Raw genomic sequence first — 16679 nt, forward strand, 5'->3', positions numbered from 1 at the left:
TTGTAAGGGGGCACTCTGATAGGAAATTGTGATGTAAGGAGGCACTCTGATGGGAATGTCTGATGTAAGGGGGCACTCTGATGGGAATGCCTATTGTAAGGGGGCACCCTGATAGGAAATTGTGATGTAAGGAGGCACTCTGATGGGAATGTCTGATGTAAGGGGGCACTCTGATGGGAATGTCTGATGTAAGGGGGCACTCTGATGGGAATGTCTGATGTAAGGGGGCACTCTGATGGGAATGTCTGATGTAAGGGGGCACTCTGATGGGTGCCTGATGTAAGGGGGCACTCTGATGGGAATGTCTGATGTAAGGGGGCACTCTGATGGGAATGCCTGATGTAAGGGGGCACTCTGATGGGAATGCCTGATGTAAGGGGGCACTCTGATGGGAATGTCTGTTGTAAGGGGACACTCTGATAGGAACACATTACTTAAGGGGGTGCTCTGATGGGAACGCATGATATAGGGGAGTATTCTGATGGTGGCAACTGATTTATGGGGGAAATCTGATGGTGGCACCCAATGTAATAAATTACTCTGGAGGGGGAAGCTGATGTTAGGGGGAACACCAATGGGGACTGTAACGGATCCGACCCCAGACTGCACTGGAGGGCTGCTGGAGACACCCCCCACCAAGCCAATACACATAAACACATACATCCCATAATAGTTTGCTCCCAAGCAAGACACACAGTAGAACAATGGAATGCAACCACATGGCATTACACAATCAACAACCCCCCACCCCAATATTAGGACAGATCCCCCTCTACCCCCAACAGGCACAGGGTGACTTACACATAAGAGGGATATGGGGAGCTGAGACAGGGTCTCCCCACCTCTGTTCCACGGGCCCCCCCATCCAAAGTGACTCCCATCACAGGGACATTTATTTTCGGACCTCGGCCAGAAGAGGATTTTAGTCACCAGACCTCCTTGAATTTTAATTCTATACCCTCGATCTAGGGCTTTCATCCTCAGCCTGACTGCCCCTGGCCCCGCCCCTTTCACTCACTGGAATTCATTTCTAGAGGCTCAGCCTAACATGTGGGCGTTACCTATGCAAATACAGCCTAACAACGTCTACAATGACATCCGCCCATTTTGCTATTTGCATAACTCCTCCTAAGGACCAGCCCGCCGCTTGCGTCAGAGCTCAGAGCACGGAGGCGGGGTGCTGTGATGTTTTTCAGAGGCCATGTACAGCACCCTGTTGGCCCCTCCCACCAGCCATGATCTGCCTGCATTGCACAGAGAAGCACAGAGACCCAGTGATGATGTCACTGGCCCCAAAATTAGATATATAAAATGGAAAATGGAAGAGGTCGTATTTAAAGAAGGGGGAAGATAAAATATAAGCAGATTAAAAGTTTGGCTTTGAACCCGCACTGCTTCTGATAGAGACGAAGATCTAGGAAGACGATCATTTCCCACTAGACGGACCTGCAGCCTTTCCTGCCATTAGAGATTCCTGGATATCGCTCCATCTGCCAGAGACGCCTCGCGCCGCGCATTAGCCGCGCAGGTTTTGCTTTTAGCGGGGGAGGGGATGGACGGGAGGGCCAGGATATTGGCCATTATCAGTAGAGTGCTCTCTCCCATACACCTGCCATTCCCGGAATGTACGGGAAAATGACACAAAGAATACGCCTCTCATACCGCCCACAGGACAGACACCCCTCCATCACCTTCGCTGGATCCAGGCAGGGCAAAACAAATTTAACCCCTTCCTGTGTCCCTTTACAAGGTTCTGAATGCGCCATGGGGGGAGGGGGGGCAGAAAGGATCAGTGATCACATGACCACTGCGACTGGCTGCCTAAGTGGCCTCATGATCGGGAGAAGGTCATACAAATAAATCAGGAAAATAGCGAATTCTGGCCACTAGATGGAGCTGACAAATATTTAATTACTGGGATCGTCAGCTCCATCTGCTGGCCATAATGAGGTATTTTCCCAACACCGCACATTTTTTTTAGTGAATGAATAACGCTCGACCTGTAGAGAAAATGAGCCTAGGAACATTCGATTTTGCTGGTTTTCGCACAGAATGATGAATAGTAAAGCCGCCTCTGGATGGTGCCGAGTCAGCAGGTGACCACACTGTCCGGGCAGGCTGGGTCGATAGAGGAATGTCAATGCATTTGGAATGGATTAATTCAGAACATACATCTAGGGATCCTCTAGGGCAGGGGTCTCCAAACGAACGGCCAGTGTACTGTCCTTTAGACTTTGAGGGTCCAGACCGTGACCAGCGAGAACAGGAAATGCCCAGGGCTTGGTGGTGAGTGGTCAGTAGGAGGAGGAATAGTGCCCATCATTGGTGTCAGTGGGAGGAATAGTGCCCATCATTGGTGTCAGTGGCAGGAATAGTGCCCCATCATTGGTGTCAGTGGGGGGAATAGTGCCCCATCATTGGTGTCTGTGGGGGGAATAGTGCCCCATCATTGGTGTCAGTGGGAGGAATAGTGCCCCATCATTGGTGTCAGTGGGAGGAATAGTGCCCCATCATTGGTGTCAGTGGGAGGAATAGTGCCCCATCATTGGTGTCAGTGGGGGGAATAGTGCCCCATCATTGGTGTCAGTGGGAGGAATAGTGCCCCATCATTGGTGTCAGTGGGAGGAATAGTGCCCCATCATTGGTGTCAGTGGGATGAATAGTGCCCCATCATTGGTATCAGTGGGAGGAATAGTGCCCCATCATTGGTATCAGTGGGAGGAATAATGTCCCATCATTGGTATCAGTGGGAGGAATAGTGCCCCATCATTGGTGTCAGTGGGAGGAATAGTGCCCCATCATTGGTGTCAGTGGGAGGAATAGTGCCCCATCATTGGTGTCAGTGGGAGGAATAGTGCCCCATCATTGGTGTCAGTGGGAGGAATAGTGCCCATCATTGGTGTCAGTGGGAGGAATAGTGCCCCATCATTGGTGTCAGTGGGAGGAATAGTGCCCCATCATTGGTGTCAGTGGGAGGAATAGTGCCCCATCATTGGTATCAGTGGGAGGAATAGTGCCCCATCATTGGTGTCAGTGGCAGGAATAGTGCCCCATCATTGGTGTCAGTGGGAGGAATAGTGCCCCATCATTGGTATCAGTGGGAGGAATAGTGCCCCATCATTGGTGTCAGTGGGAGGAATAGTGCCCCATCATTGGTGTCAGTGGGAGGAATAGTGCCCCATCATTGGTGTCAGTGGGAGGAATAGTGCCCCATCATTGGTGTCAGTGGGAGGAATAGTGCCCATCATTGGTGTCAGTGGGAGGAATAGTGCCCCATCATTGGTGTCAGTGGGAGGAATAGTGCCCCATCATTGGTGTCAGTGGGAGGAATAGTGCCCCATTATGGGTGTCAGTGGTAGGAATAGTGCCCCATCATTGATGTCAGTGGGAGGAATAGTGCTCTATCATTGGTGTCAGTGGGAGGAATAGTGCCCCATCATTGGTGTCAGTGGTAGGAATAGTGCCCCATCATTGGTGTCAGTGGGAGGAATAGTGCCCCATCATTGGTATTAGTGGGAGGAATAGTGCCCCATCAATGGTGTCAGTGGGAGGAATAGTGCCCCATCATTGGTATCAGTGGGAGGAATAGTGCCCCATCATTGGTGTCAGTGGGAGGAATAGTGCCCCATCATTGGTGTCAGTGGGAGGAATAGTGCCCCATCATTGGTATTAGTGGGAGGAATAGTGCCCCATCATTGGTGTCAGTGGGAGGAATAGTGCCCCATCATTGGTATCAGTGGGAGGAATAGTGCCCCATCATTGGTGTCAGTGGAAGGAATAGTGCCCCATCATTGGTGTCAGTGGGAGGAATAGTGCCCCATCATTGGTGTCAGTGGGAGGAATAGTGCCCATCATTGGTGTCAGTGGCAGGAATAGTGCCCCATCATTGGTGTCAGTGGGAGGAATAGTGCCCCATCATTGGTATCAGTGGGAGGAATCGTGCCCCATCATTGGTGTCAGTGGGAGGAATAGTGCCCCATCACTGGTGTCAGTGGGAGGAATAGTGCCCCATCACTGGTGTCAGTGGGAGGAATAGTGCCCCATCACTGGTGTCAGTGGGAGGAATAGTGTCCCATCATTGGTGTCAGTGAGAGGAATAGAGCTCCATCATTGGTGTCAGTGGGAGGAATAGTGCCCCATCACTGGTGTCAGTGGGAGGAATAGTGTCCCATCATTGGTGTCAGTGGGAGGAATAGTGCCCCATCACTGCTGTCAGTGGGAGGAATAGTGCCCCATCATTGGTGTCAGTGGGAGGAATAGTGCCCCATCATTGGTGTCAGTGGGGGGAATAGTGCCCCATCATTGGTATCAGTGGGAGGAATAGTGTCCCATCATTGGTATCAGTGGGAGGAATAGTGCCCCATCATTGGTGTCAGTGGGAGGAATAGTGCTCCATCATTGGTGTCAGTGGGAGGAATAGTGTCCCATCATTGGTATCAGTGGGAGGAATAGTGCTCCATCATTGGTGTCAGTGGGAGGAATAGTGTCCCATCATTGGTGTCAGTGGGAGGAATAGTGTCCCATCATTGGTGTCAGTGGGAGGAATAGTGTCCCATCATTGGTATCAGTGGAAGGAATAGTGCCCCATCATTGGTGTCAGTGGGAGGAATAGTGCCCCATCATTGGTGTCAGTGGGAGGAATAGTGCCCCATCATTGGTGTCAGTGGGAGGAATAGTGCCCCATCATTGGTGTCAGTGGGAGGAATAGTGCCCCATCATTGGTGTCAGTGGAAGGAATAGTGCCCCATCATTGGTGTCAGTGGGAGGAATAGTGCCCCATCATTGGTGTCAGTGGGAGGAATAGTGCCCCATCATTGGTGTCAGTGGGAGGAATAGTGTCCCATCATTGGTGTCAGTGGAAGGAATAGTGCCCCATCATTGGTGTCAGTGGGAGGATTAGTGCCCCATCATTGGTGTCAGTGGGAGGAATAGTGCCCATCATTGATGTCAGTGGGGGGAATAGTGCCCCATCATTGATGTCAGTGGGGGGAATAGTGCCCCATCATTGGTGTCAGTGGGAGGAATAGTGTCCCATCATTGGTGTCAGTGGAGGAATAGTGCCCCATCATTGGTGTCAGTGGGAGGAATAGTGCCCCATCATTGGTGTCAGTGGCAGGAATAGTGCCCCATCATTGGTATCAGTGGGAGGAATCGTGCCCCATCATTGGTGTCAGTGGGAGGAATAGTGCCCCATCACTGGTGTCAGTGGGAGGAATAGTGCCCCATCACTGGTGTCAGTGGGAGGAATAGTGCCCCATCACTGGTGTCAGTGGGAGGAATAGTGTCCCATCATTGGTGTCAGTGAGAGGAATAGAGCTCCATCATTGGTGTCAGTGGGAGGAATAGTGCCCCATCACTGGTGTCAGTGGGAGGAATAGTGTCCCATCATTGGTGTCAGTGGGAGGAATAGTGCCCCATCACTGCTGTCAGTGGGAGGAATAGTGCCCCATCATTGGTGTCAGTGGGAGGAATAGTGCCCCATCATTGGTGTCAGTGGGGGGAATAGTGCCCCATCATTGGTATCAGTGGGAGGAATAGTGTCCCATCATTGGTATCAGTGGGAGGAATAGTGCCCCATCATTGGTGTCAGTGGGAGGAATAGTGCTCCATCATTGGTGTCAGTGGGAGGAATAGTGTCCCATCATTGGTATCAGTGGGAGGAATAGTGCTCCATCATTGGTGTCAGTGGGAGGAATAGTGTCCCATCATTGGTGTCAGTGGGAGGAATAGTGTCCCATCATTGGTGTCAGTGGGAGGAATAGTGTCCCATCATTGGTATCAGTGGAAGGAATAGTGCCCCATCATTGGTGTCAGTGGGAGGAATAGTGCCCCATCATTGGTGTCAGTGGGAGGAATAGTGCCCCATCATTGGTGTCAGTGGGAGGAATAGTGCCCCATCATTGGTGTCAGTGGGAGGAATAGTGCCCCATCATTGGTGTCAGTGGAAGGAATAGTGCCCCATCATTGGTGTCAGTGGGAGGAATAGTGCCCCATCATTGGTGTCAGTGGGAGGAATAGTGCCCCATCATTGGTGTCAGTGGGAGGAATAGTGTCCCATCATTGGTGTCAGTGGAAGGAATAGTGCCCCATCATTGGTGTCAGTGGGAGGATTAGTGCCCCATCATTGGTGTCAGTGGGAGGAATAGTGCCCATCATTGATGTCAGTGGGGGGAATAGTGCCCCATCATTGATGTCAGTGGGGGGAATAGTGCCCCATCATTGGTGTCAGTGGGAGGAATAGTGTCCCATCATTGGTGTCAGTGGAGGAATAGTGCCCCATCATTGGTGTCAGTGGGAGGAATAGTGCCCCATCATTGGTGTCAGTGGGAGGAATAGTGCCCCATCATTGGTGTCAGTAGGAGGAATAGTGCCCCATCATTGGTATCAGTGGAGGAATAGTGCCCCATCATTGGTGTCAGTGGGAGGAATAGTGTCCCATCATTGGTGTCAGTGGGAGGAATAGTGTCCCATCATTGGTGTCAGTGGGAGGAATAGTGCTCCATCATTGGTGTCAGTGGGAGGAATAGTGCCCCATCATTGGTATCAGTGGGAGGAATAGTGCCCCATCATTGGTGTCAGTGGAGGAATAGTGCCCCATCATTGGTGTCAGTGGGGGGAATAGTGCCCCATCATTGGTGTCAGTGGGAGGAATAGTGCCCCATCATTGGTGTCAGTGGGAGGAATAGTGTCCCATCATTGGTGTCAGTGGGAGGAATAGTGCCCCATCATTGGTGTCAGTGGGAGGAATAGTGCCCCATCATTGGTGCCCCATCACACCTTGCTGAGGAGGGATATAGAGGTGCGTAGTGGGCGGTACTTACCAGTATGACGCACAGGACACGCCCACTCTCTTGCTCTATCAGCGGTAGGATCACAACTGCAACACAAAAGGGACAAGGGTCAGGGGCCGGCGGGAACAGAGGGTCAAAGTTCAGCTCCTGTCCACTAGGGGGCGCCTGAGGACATCAATCCACTTTCTGCCTTTGCAAAGCCAGATATTACCTTCTAAAAGCAGCCGTGACATCATCACTGGGCTATATATAACCTGCGCAGACAGTGCAGCTGGGGGAGGGGCCAAGCAGGCTCCACCCACTACGGCTGCAGGAAACTACAGGAGGGGGGTGGAGACAAGACCAGTCATCAGTCCAGAGTTCCCCCACTAGAGGTCTTATGACTTCACCCCCCAGCTCTCCTCATCTCCATAACATGCAGGGGGAGGTGTTCTATAGTCCCGCACTAGGGTGACAACACTGCTCCTCCATACAGTGCAGTGTAGTGAGTGTTGTCACCCCAGGATAGGAAGTGAGTTATGACACCTTCCAGCTCCCATCATCCATAATATATAGGGGGAGGTGGTCTGTAGTCCTACACTAGGTTGACAACGCTAATCCTCCATAAAGAACAGTGTAGTGAGTGTTGTCACCCAGGACAGGAAGTGAGTTATGACCCCTTCCAGCTCTCCTCCTCTCCAAAACAGAGGAGGAGGTGTTCTGTAGTCCACCATTAGGGTGACAACACTGTTTGTCCATAAAGTGAAGTACAGTGAGTGTTATCACCCCGGGACAGGAAGTGAGTTATGACCACTTCCAGCTCTCCTCACCTCCATAATATAGAGGGGGAGGTGTTCTGTAGTCCTGCCCTAAGGTGACAACGCTGCTCCTCCATAGTGTATAGTGATTGAGTGTTGTCACCCCAGGACAGGCCATTGATTGCCGGACACCCCAGCAGTACCCCCGGGGGGGCTGTCCCTTCCATGGACTGACCTTTATGTCGGGGGGCCGGGGGGGACTGACCTTGTTTGGGGGGGGTCGTGGGGGACTGACCTTGTTTGGGGGGGGCCGCGGGGGAGGCTGACCTTGTTTGTCGGGGGGCCGTGGGGGGGACTGACCTTGTTTGTCGGGGGCCGCGGGGGGGACTGACCTTGTTTGGGGGGGGTCATGGGGGACTGAACTTGATTGTCGAGGGGGCCATAGGGGACTGACCTTGTTTGTTGGGGGGCCGCGGGGGACTGACCTTGTTTGTTGGGGGGCCGCGGGGGGGACTGACCTTGTTTGTCGGGGGGCCGCGGGGGGGACTGACCTTGTTTGTCGGGGGGCCACGGGGGGGACTGACCTTGTTTGTCGGGGGGCCGCGGGGGGACTGACCTTGTTTGTCGGGGGGCCGCGGGGGGACTGAACTTGTTTGTCGGGGGGCAGCGGGGGACTGACCTTGGTTGTTGGGGCGGCCATAGGGGACTGACCTTGTTTGGGGGGGGTCGTGGGGGACTGATCTTGTTTGTTGGGGGGCCGCGGGAGACTAACCTTGTTTGTCGGGGAGGCAGCGGGGGGGACTGACCTTGTTTGTCGGGGAGGCAGCGGGGGGGACTGACCTTGTTTGTCGGGGGGCCAGGGGGGACTGACCTTGTTTGTCGGGGGGCCGCGGGGGGACTGACCTTGTTTGTCGGGGGGCAGCGGGGGACTGACCTTGTTTGGGGGGGGTCGTGGGGGACTGACCTTGTTTACCGGGGCAGCCATAGGGGACTGACCTTGTTTGGAGGGATCGTGGGGGACTGACTGTTTGTTGGGGGGCCGCGGGGGGGACTAACCTTGTTTGTCGGGGAGGCCGCGGGGGGGACTGACCTTGTTTGTCGGGGAGGCCGCGGGGGGGACTGACCTTGTTTGTCGGGGAGGCAGCGGGGGGGACTGACCTTGTTTGTTGGGGGGCCACGGGGGACTGACCTTGTTTGTCGGGGGTCCGGGGGGGACTGACCTTGTTTGTCGGGGGGCCGGGGGGGACTGACCTTGTTTGTTGGGGGGCCGCAGGGGACTGACCTTGTTTGTCGGGGGGCTGCGGAGGACTGACCTTGTTTGTTGGGGGGGCAGCGGGAGACTGACCTTGTTTGTCAGGGGCTGCGGGGGGGACTGACCTTGTTTGTCGGGGGGCCGCGGGGGGGACTGACCTTGTATGTCGGGGGGCAGCGGGGGACTGACCTTGTTTGTCGGGGGGCCGCGGGGGGGACTGACCTTGTTTGTCGGGGGAGGCAGCGAGGGGGACTGACCTTGTTTGTCGGGGGAGGCAGCGAGGGGGACTGACCTTGTTTGTCGGGGGGCCGCGGGGGACTGACCTTATTTGGGGGGGGTCGTGGGGGACTGACCTTGTTTGCCGGGGCAGCCATAGGGAACTGACCTTGTTTGGGGGGATCGTGGGGGACTGACTTTGTTTGTTGGGGGGCCGCGGGGGACTGACTTTGTTTGTTGGGGGGCCGCGGGGGGGACTAACCTTGTTTGTCGGGGAGGCCGCGGGGAGGACTGACTTTGTTTGTTGGGGGGCCGCGGGGGACTGACCTTGTTTGTTGGGGGGCCGCAGGGGACTGACCTTGTTTGTCGGGGGTCCGGGGGGGACTGACCTTGTTTGTCGGGGGGCTGCGGAGGACTGACCTTGTTTGTCGGGGGGGGCAGCGGGGGGGACTGACCTTGTATGTCGGGGGTCCGGGGGGGACTGACCTTGTTTGTTGGGGGGCTGCAGGGGACTGACCTTGTTTGTCAGGGGAGGCAGCGGGGGGGACTGACCTTGTTTGTCGGGGGCTGCGGGGGGGACTGACCTTGTTTGTCGGGGGGCCGCGGGGGGGACTGACCTTGTATGTCGGGGGGCAGCGGGGGACTGACCTTGTTTGTCGGGGGGCCGCGGGGGGGACTGACCTTGTTTGTCGGGGGGCAGCGGGGGGGACTGACCTTGTTTGTCGGGGGGCAGCGGGGGGGACTGACCTTGTTTGTCGGGGGGCAGCGGGGCGGCCAGGCTGCTCATCTGCTGTCCCAGGAGCTCGGAGGGGGTCAGGCCGCTGCATTCTATCCGTTTTCTCAGCAAAACTGAATCCCTGAAAAGAAAAGGAAGAAGGTGAGAAGGAGAATCATCGACCAATCCGGGATCTGTGCCATCCATAGGCTGGGGCTGAACGATCGATCCCACTGATATCTGGGGGTATGTGACCCATCAGTGGGAAACCCCTGACAGGTCCAGCAACCCAATCATTCATCTGATAAGCCCCGCCTTCTATCAATAGAAACACGCCCCTCCAATCACGGGACTCTGCCTAGGCAGCGATGATGTCATCAGTGTGATGTCACCTGTCAGTATGATCAATGTTTATAAACAATGTTACTTTGTATCTCTCCATCTCCCGTCTGATCGATGTTTATAAACAATGTTACTTTGTATCTCTCCATCTCCCGTCTGATCGATGTTTATAAACAATGTTACTTTGTATCTCTCCATCTCCCGTCTGATCGATGTTTATAAACAATGTTACTTTGTATCTCTTATCTCCCGTCTGATCGATGTTTATAAACAATGTTACTTTGTATCTCTCCATCTCCCGTCTGATCGATGTTTATAAACAATGTTACTTTGTATCTCTCCATCTCCCGTCTGATCGATGTTTATAAACAATGTTACTTTGTATCTCTCCATCCCCCGTCTGATCGATGTTTTTAAACAATGTTACTTTGTATCTCTCCATCTCCCGTCTGATCGATGTTTATAAACAATGTTACTTTGTATCTCTCCATCCCCCGTCTGATCGATGTTTTTAAACAATGTTACTTTGTATCTCTCCATCTCCCGTCTGATCGATGTTTATAAACAATGTTACTTTGTATCTCTCCATCCCCCGTCTGATCGATGTTTATAAACAATGTTACTTTGTATCTCTCCATCCCCCGTCTGATCGATGTTTATAAACAATGTTACTTTGTAACTCTCCATCTCCCTTCTGATCGATGTTTATAAACAATGTTACTTTGTATCTCTTATCTCCCGTCTGATCGATGTTTATAAACAATGTTACTTTGTATCTCTCCATCCCCCGTCTGATCGATGTTTATAAACAATGTTACTTTGTATCTCTCCATCTCCCGTCTGATCGATGTTTATAAACGATGTTACTTTGTATCTCTCTATCTCCCGTCTGATCGATGTTTATAAACGATGTTACTTTGTATCTCTCCATCTCCCGTCTGATCGATGTTTATAAACGATGTTACTTTGTATCTCTCCATCTCCCGTCTGATCGATGTTTATAAACAATGTTACTTTGTATCTCTCCATCCCCCATCTGATCGATGTTTATAAACAATGCTACTTTGTATCTCTCCATCTCCCGTCTGATCGATGTTTATAAACAATGTTACTTTGTATCTCTCCATCCCCCGTCTGATCGATGTTTATAAACAATGTTACTTTGTATCTCTATCCCCCGTCTGATCGATGTTTATAAACAATGTTACTTTGTATCTCTCCATCCCCCGTCTGATCGATGTTTATAAACAATGTTACTTTGTATCTCTATCCCCCGTCTGATCGATGTTTATAAACAATGTTACTTTGTATCTCTATCTCCCGTCTGATCGATGTTTATAAACAATGTTACTTTGTATCTCTATCTCCCGTCTGATCAATGTTTATAAACAATGTTACTTTGTATCTCTCCATCTCCCATCTGATCGATGTTTATAAACAATGTTACTTTGTATCTCTCCATCCCCCGTCTGATCGATGTTTATAAACAATGTTAGTTTGTATCTCTCCGTCTCCCGTCTGATCGATGTTTATAAACAATGTTACTTTGTAACTCTCCATCCCCCGTCTGATCGATGTTTATAAACAATGTTACTTTGTATCTCTCCATCCCCCGTCTGATCGATGTTTATAAACAATGTTACTTTGTATCTCTCCATCTCCCGTCTGATCGATGTATATAAACAATGTTACTTTGTATCTCTCCATCCCCCGTCTGATCGATGTTTATAAACAATGTTACTTTGTATCTCTCCATCCCCCGTCTGATCGATGTTTATAAACAATGTTACTTTGTATCTCTATCCCCCGTCTGATCGATGTTTATAAACAATGTTACTTTGTATCTCTATCTCCCGTCTGATCGATGTTTATAAACAATGTTACTTTGTATCTCTATCTCCCGTCTGATCAATGTTTATAAACAATGTTACTTTGTATCTCTCCATCTCCCGTCTGATCGATGTTTATAAGCAATGTTACTTTGTATCTCTATCTCCCGTCTGATCGATGTTTATAAACAATGTTACTTTGTATCTCTATCCCCCGTCTGATCGATGTTTATAAACAATGGACCCCAAAGTCTCATGATAAGTGTGAATGAAATTTGAAATTTTTCAATGAACGAAACCAAATTTTTCAGCGTGCACATGTCTGAGAGACAGGACATTCGATCAGAAGAGAACAAATCCTACAAACATTCGATCAGAAGATAAAACACTCCAAGAACATTCGATAAGAAGATAAATACTCCAAGAACATTCGATCAGAAGATAAATACTCCAAGAACATTCGATCAGAAGATAAATACTCCAAGAACATTCGATCAGAGGAGAAAACACTCCAAGAACATTTGATCAGAAGATTAAACACTCCAAGAACATTCGATCAGAAGATAAATACTCCAAGAACATTCGATCAGAAGATAAATACTCCAAGAACATTCGATCAGAAGATAAATACTCCAAGAACATTCGATCAGAAGATAAATACTCCAAGAACATTCGATCTTGGGAGGAAATACCTAAGTATGAAGAAATGACCCAAAAGAACATTCGATCAGAAGAGAACATAACCTTAAGACATTCGATCTTTCTCGATTAACAGAGCCTCAGCTTTACACATGGTGGGAAAATTTCCTGAAACGAGTGAATGAACGAATGATCGAACGAATGTTGGGTAATTCACAGCGACGGAATGTGCGCGGGTTTTCTCCGTTTGCTATAAACAGACCCCGTCGGTGTCACCGCGTTCCAGGCGGACGATCGGCGGCGGTTTGGGCCCCCGGTCACCTTCGATGAAAGCCCGGCTCTAATGGAAACATTTAAACTGTCGTTTTCCCCCGGCGCTCTTTTCATCTGCCGTATAATTGGCGGTTAATCTGCCGCGGATGGAAATGTCGCTTGGCTCCTCCATGCCGCGCGGTAAACGCGGAGAGTTGGCAGGACGTTCACCCCCCTCCCGGCGTTCGATCGTATGTAAGCCGGCCGCCTGCGTGCCGAGCCGGAGCTGGCTGACCTTTGTTGCTGTAAACACCAATTAAAAGAGCGAACGTTCGCCCCGGACGTCTCTGGGCGCCACCGCCGCGGAATATGAAACGTTTTTTTTTTTCTACCATTTCAACCTTTTAAAAGGGAGGTCAAAGGTCGCGAGCGCAGAACGCGGATCTTGTCTCCCTCATTACACCTGCTGGTGCGCAGCGCGCGCTCAGCGAGGGGGGGAGGGGGAAGCCATCATGAGTCCTCGCGCACACGGGACGTTTTTACAGCGGCGGTTTTTGGACGCATAGGCTTGAGGGCCGGTTCACACTCCATGCGTTTCAACGTGCTTTTTTTTTTTTTTGCTGCATACAAAACGCACAGAAAGTCGGTGATCTTAGTTCACATCAGCGCTTGCAGTTCCGGCGCATTCCGGGTGCAGAAAAAAAAGTAGAACAGGCGGCATTTTTCCTGCACAGAACTGTACTAAAACGCGGTAAAACGCATCAAAAACACATTGGAACGCACCAAAATGCATTGAAAACGCACAGAAAGTGGGTTAAATGGTTGTCAGTGTCATAGTTCCCATCAGCGCTTGCAGTTCCGGTGCGTTCCAGATGCAGAAAAAAAAAAGAACAGGCGGCATTTTTCCTGCACAGAGCTGTACTGGAACGCGGTACAATGCATCACAAACGCACCGGAAGGCACCAAAAACGCACAGAAAGTCGGTGATAGGTTTGTCAGTGTCATAGATCACATCAGTGCTTGCAGTTCGGATGCGTTCCGGATGCAGAAGAAAAAGTAGAACAGGCGGCATTTTTCCTGCACAGATCTGTACTGGAATGCAGTAAAACGCATCAAAAATGCACCAGGATGCACCAAAATGCATTAAAAACGCACAGAAAGTCGGTGATCTGGTTGTCAGTGTCATAGATCACATCAGCGCTTGCAGTTCCGGTGCGTTCCGGGTGCAGAAAAAAAAGTAGAACAGGCGGCATTTTTCCTGCACAGAACTGTACTAGAACGCGGTAAAACGCATCAAAAACACATTGGAACGCACCAAAATGCATTGAAAACGCACAGAAAGTGGGTTAAATGGTTGTCAGTGTCATAGTTCCCATCAGCGCTTGAAGTTCCGGTGCGTTCCAGATGCAGAAAAAAAAAAGAACAGGCGGCATTTTTCCTGCACAGAGCTGTACTGGAACGCGGTACAATGCATCACAAACGCACCGGAAGGCACCAAAAACGCACAGAAAGTCGGTGATAGGTTTGTCAGTGTCATAGATCACATCAGTGCTTGCAGTTCGGATGCGTTCCGGATGCAGAAGAAAAAGTAGAACAGGCGGCATTTTTCCTGCACAGATCTGTACTGGAATGCAGTAAAACGCATCAAAAATGCACCAGGATGCACCAAAATGCATTAAAAACGCACAGAAAGTCGGTGATCTGGTTGTCAGTGTCATAGTTCCCATCAGCGCTTGCAGTTCCGGTGCGTTCCGGGTGCAGAAAAAAAAGTAGAAGAGGCGGCATTTTTCCTGCACAGAACTGTACTGGAACGCGATACAACGCATCAAAAACGCACAGGTCCCTATTTAATCTGAAGAAAAAGAGAGAGGGGAAAAAAAACTGGAATGCATAAAAAATGCACGGGAGCATGTAAAAAAAACCACGCAAAAAAAATCGCAGTGGAACTTGTTAAAACTGTGCACGCAGAAACGCATCCAAAACGCATCTGGACTGCGTTTCTATAGTGTGAAACGACTTTCATGGCCACCCCACACGACATGCGTTTCAGTTGCATCCAAAACGCACAAAAAAGTCGGTGATATTGGTGGTCAGTGTAATCGGTCACATCAGCGCTTGCAGTTCCGGTGCGTTCTGGATGCAAGAAAAAAAAGGGGAACAGGGCGCATTTTTCTTGCACAGAACTGCACTGGAACGCGGTAAAATGCATCAAAAATGCACCAGAATGCAGTAAAACGCACCGGAACGCACCAAAAACACACAGAAAGTGGGTTAAATAGTTGTCAATGCCGTAGTTCATATCAGCGCTTGCAGTTCCGGTGCGTTCCGGGTGCAGAAAAAAAAAGGTAGAACAGGCCACATTTTTTCTGCACAGAACTGTGCTGGAACGCGGTACAACGCACCACAAATGCACCGGAACGCACCAAAAATGCACCGGAACGCACATGTCTCTATTTAAATTGAAGAAAAAGAGAGAGAGGGAAAACATTTACTGGAATGCACCAAAAACACACCGGAACGCGTAAAAAACACACGCGCAGAAACGTATCCGAAACGCATCTGGACTGCGTTTCTATAAAGGCCGGTTCACACTCCATGCATTTCAGTTGCTTTTTTTCCTGCATCCAAAACGCACAGAAAGTCGGTGATCTGGTGGTCAGTGTCATCGTTCCCATCAGCGCTCGCCGTTCCGGTGCAGAAACGCATGTGGTGTGAACTGGCCCCAACGACACCCCAAACACGCTCAGTTTGCATCCACAATTTGACAGGAACTCTGCCGCCCCAAAAATGTGCTAAAAAACCCACAAAAATGCAACGCAGTGGAGTCGCTAAAGTGCGAGTGGCTCTGAGGAAAAGAATACGCGTGCAAAGCCTGCTTTCAAAGCGGAGACTACACCGGTCCTGCACAAAGAGAGTGCAGAGCTGTGGGAGGGGCCCAGCAGGCTCCACCCCTTCAGAAAACTACAGAAGGGGCGGAGACCAGACCAGTCCCCCTGTACAAAGACGGACAGAGGTGTGGGAGGAACTCAGCAGGCTCCACCCAGTATAGAAAACTACAAGAGGGGGTGGAGACCAGACCAGTCACCCTGCACAAAGAGAGAGCAGAGCAGTAGGAGGGGCCAGCAGGCTCCACCCCCAACAGAAAACTACAGGGGGGGCGGGGGGAGACTAGACCAGTCCTCCTGTACAAAGAGAGTGCAGAGGTGTGGGAGGGGCCCAGCAGGATCCACCTCTGCAGAAGGGGCGGAGACAAGACCGGTCCCCCTATACAAGGACGGAGAAAGCAGAGGTGTGGGAGGGGCTCAGCAGGCTCCACCCCTTCAGAAAACTACAAGAGGGGGGCGGAGACCAGACCAGACCAGCCCCCCTGTACAAGGAGAGAAAAAGTGGTGGGGGGGGGGCCATAAGACTCCACCCACTACAGAAAACTACCGGAGGGGGTGGAGACAAGACCTGTCCCCCTGCACTAGGAGAGTGCAGAGCTGTGGGAGTGGCCCAACAGACCCCACCCCTTCAGAAAACTGCAGAACAAGGACGGAGAGAGCAGATGTATGGGAGGGGCTCAGCAGGCTCCACCCCCTACAAAAATCTACCGGAGGGGGCAGAGAAAAAAACAGTCCCCCTGCACTAGGAGAGAGAGCAGAGCTATGGGAGGGGCAGAGCAGGCCAGGAGGGGGCGGAGACCAAACCAGCCCACCTGCAGAAGGAGAGAAAGAGCAGAGGTGTGGGAGGGGTCCAGCAGGCTCCACCCACTGCAGAAAACTACCGGAGGGGGTGGAGACCAGACCAGTCCCCCTACACTAGGAGAGAGAGCAGAGCTGTGGGAGGGGCAGAGCAGGCCAGGAGGGGGCGGAGACCAGACCAGTCCCTCTGCACAAGCAGAGAAAGAGCAGAGCTGTGGGAGGG

The 16679-nt window shown here is 51.3% G+C and overlaps 1 protein-coding gene across 3 annotated transcripts in view; it reads right to left on the reverse strand.

Annotated features, from left to right (window-relative positions):
• Window positions 1-16679, reverse strand: part of PDE2A (phosphodiesterase 2A) — a 684164-nt gene that overhangs the window by 133500 nt on the left and 533985 nt on the right. For all 3 annotated transcript variants that reach the window (XM_089662877.1, XM_089662878.1, XM_089662879.1), the window contains 2 exons: window positions 9744-9853; window positions 6822-6877 (listed from right to left, as the gene is read on the reverse strand). In XM_089662877.1, coding sequence (XP_089519003.1) covers window positions 6822-6877; window positions 9744-9853 — 166 coding nt within the window. The remainder of the gene's footprint in view (window positions 1-6821; window positions 6878-9743; window positions 9854-16679) is intronic.

The sequence above is a fragment of the Staurois parvus genome, unplaced genomic scaffold (assembly GCF_062004578.1).
Source record: "Staurois parvus isolate SC_StPar_1 unplaced genomic scaffold, SC_StPar_1.0 ptg001578l, whole genome shotgun sequence".
NCBI classification, from domain to species: domain Eukaryota; kingdom Metazoa; phylum Chordata; class Amphibia; order Anura; family Ranidae; genus Staurois; species Staurois parvus.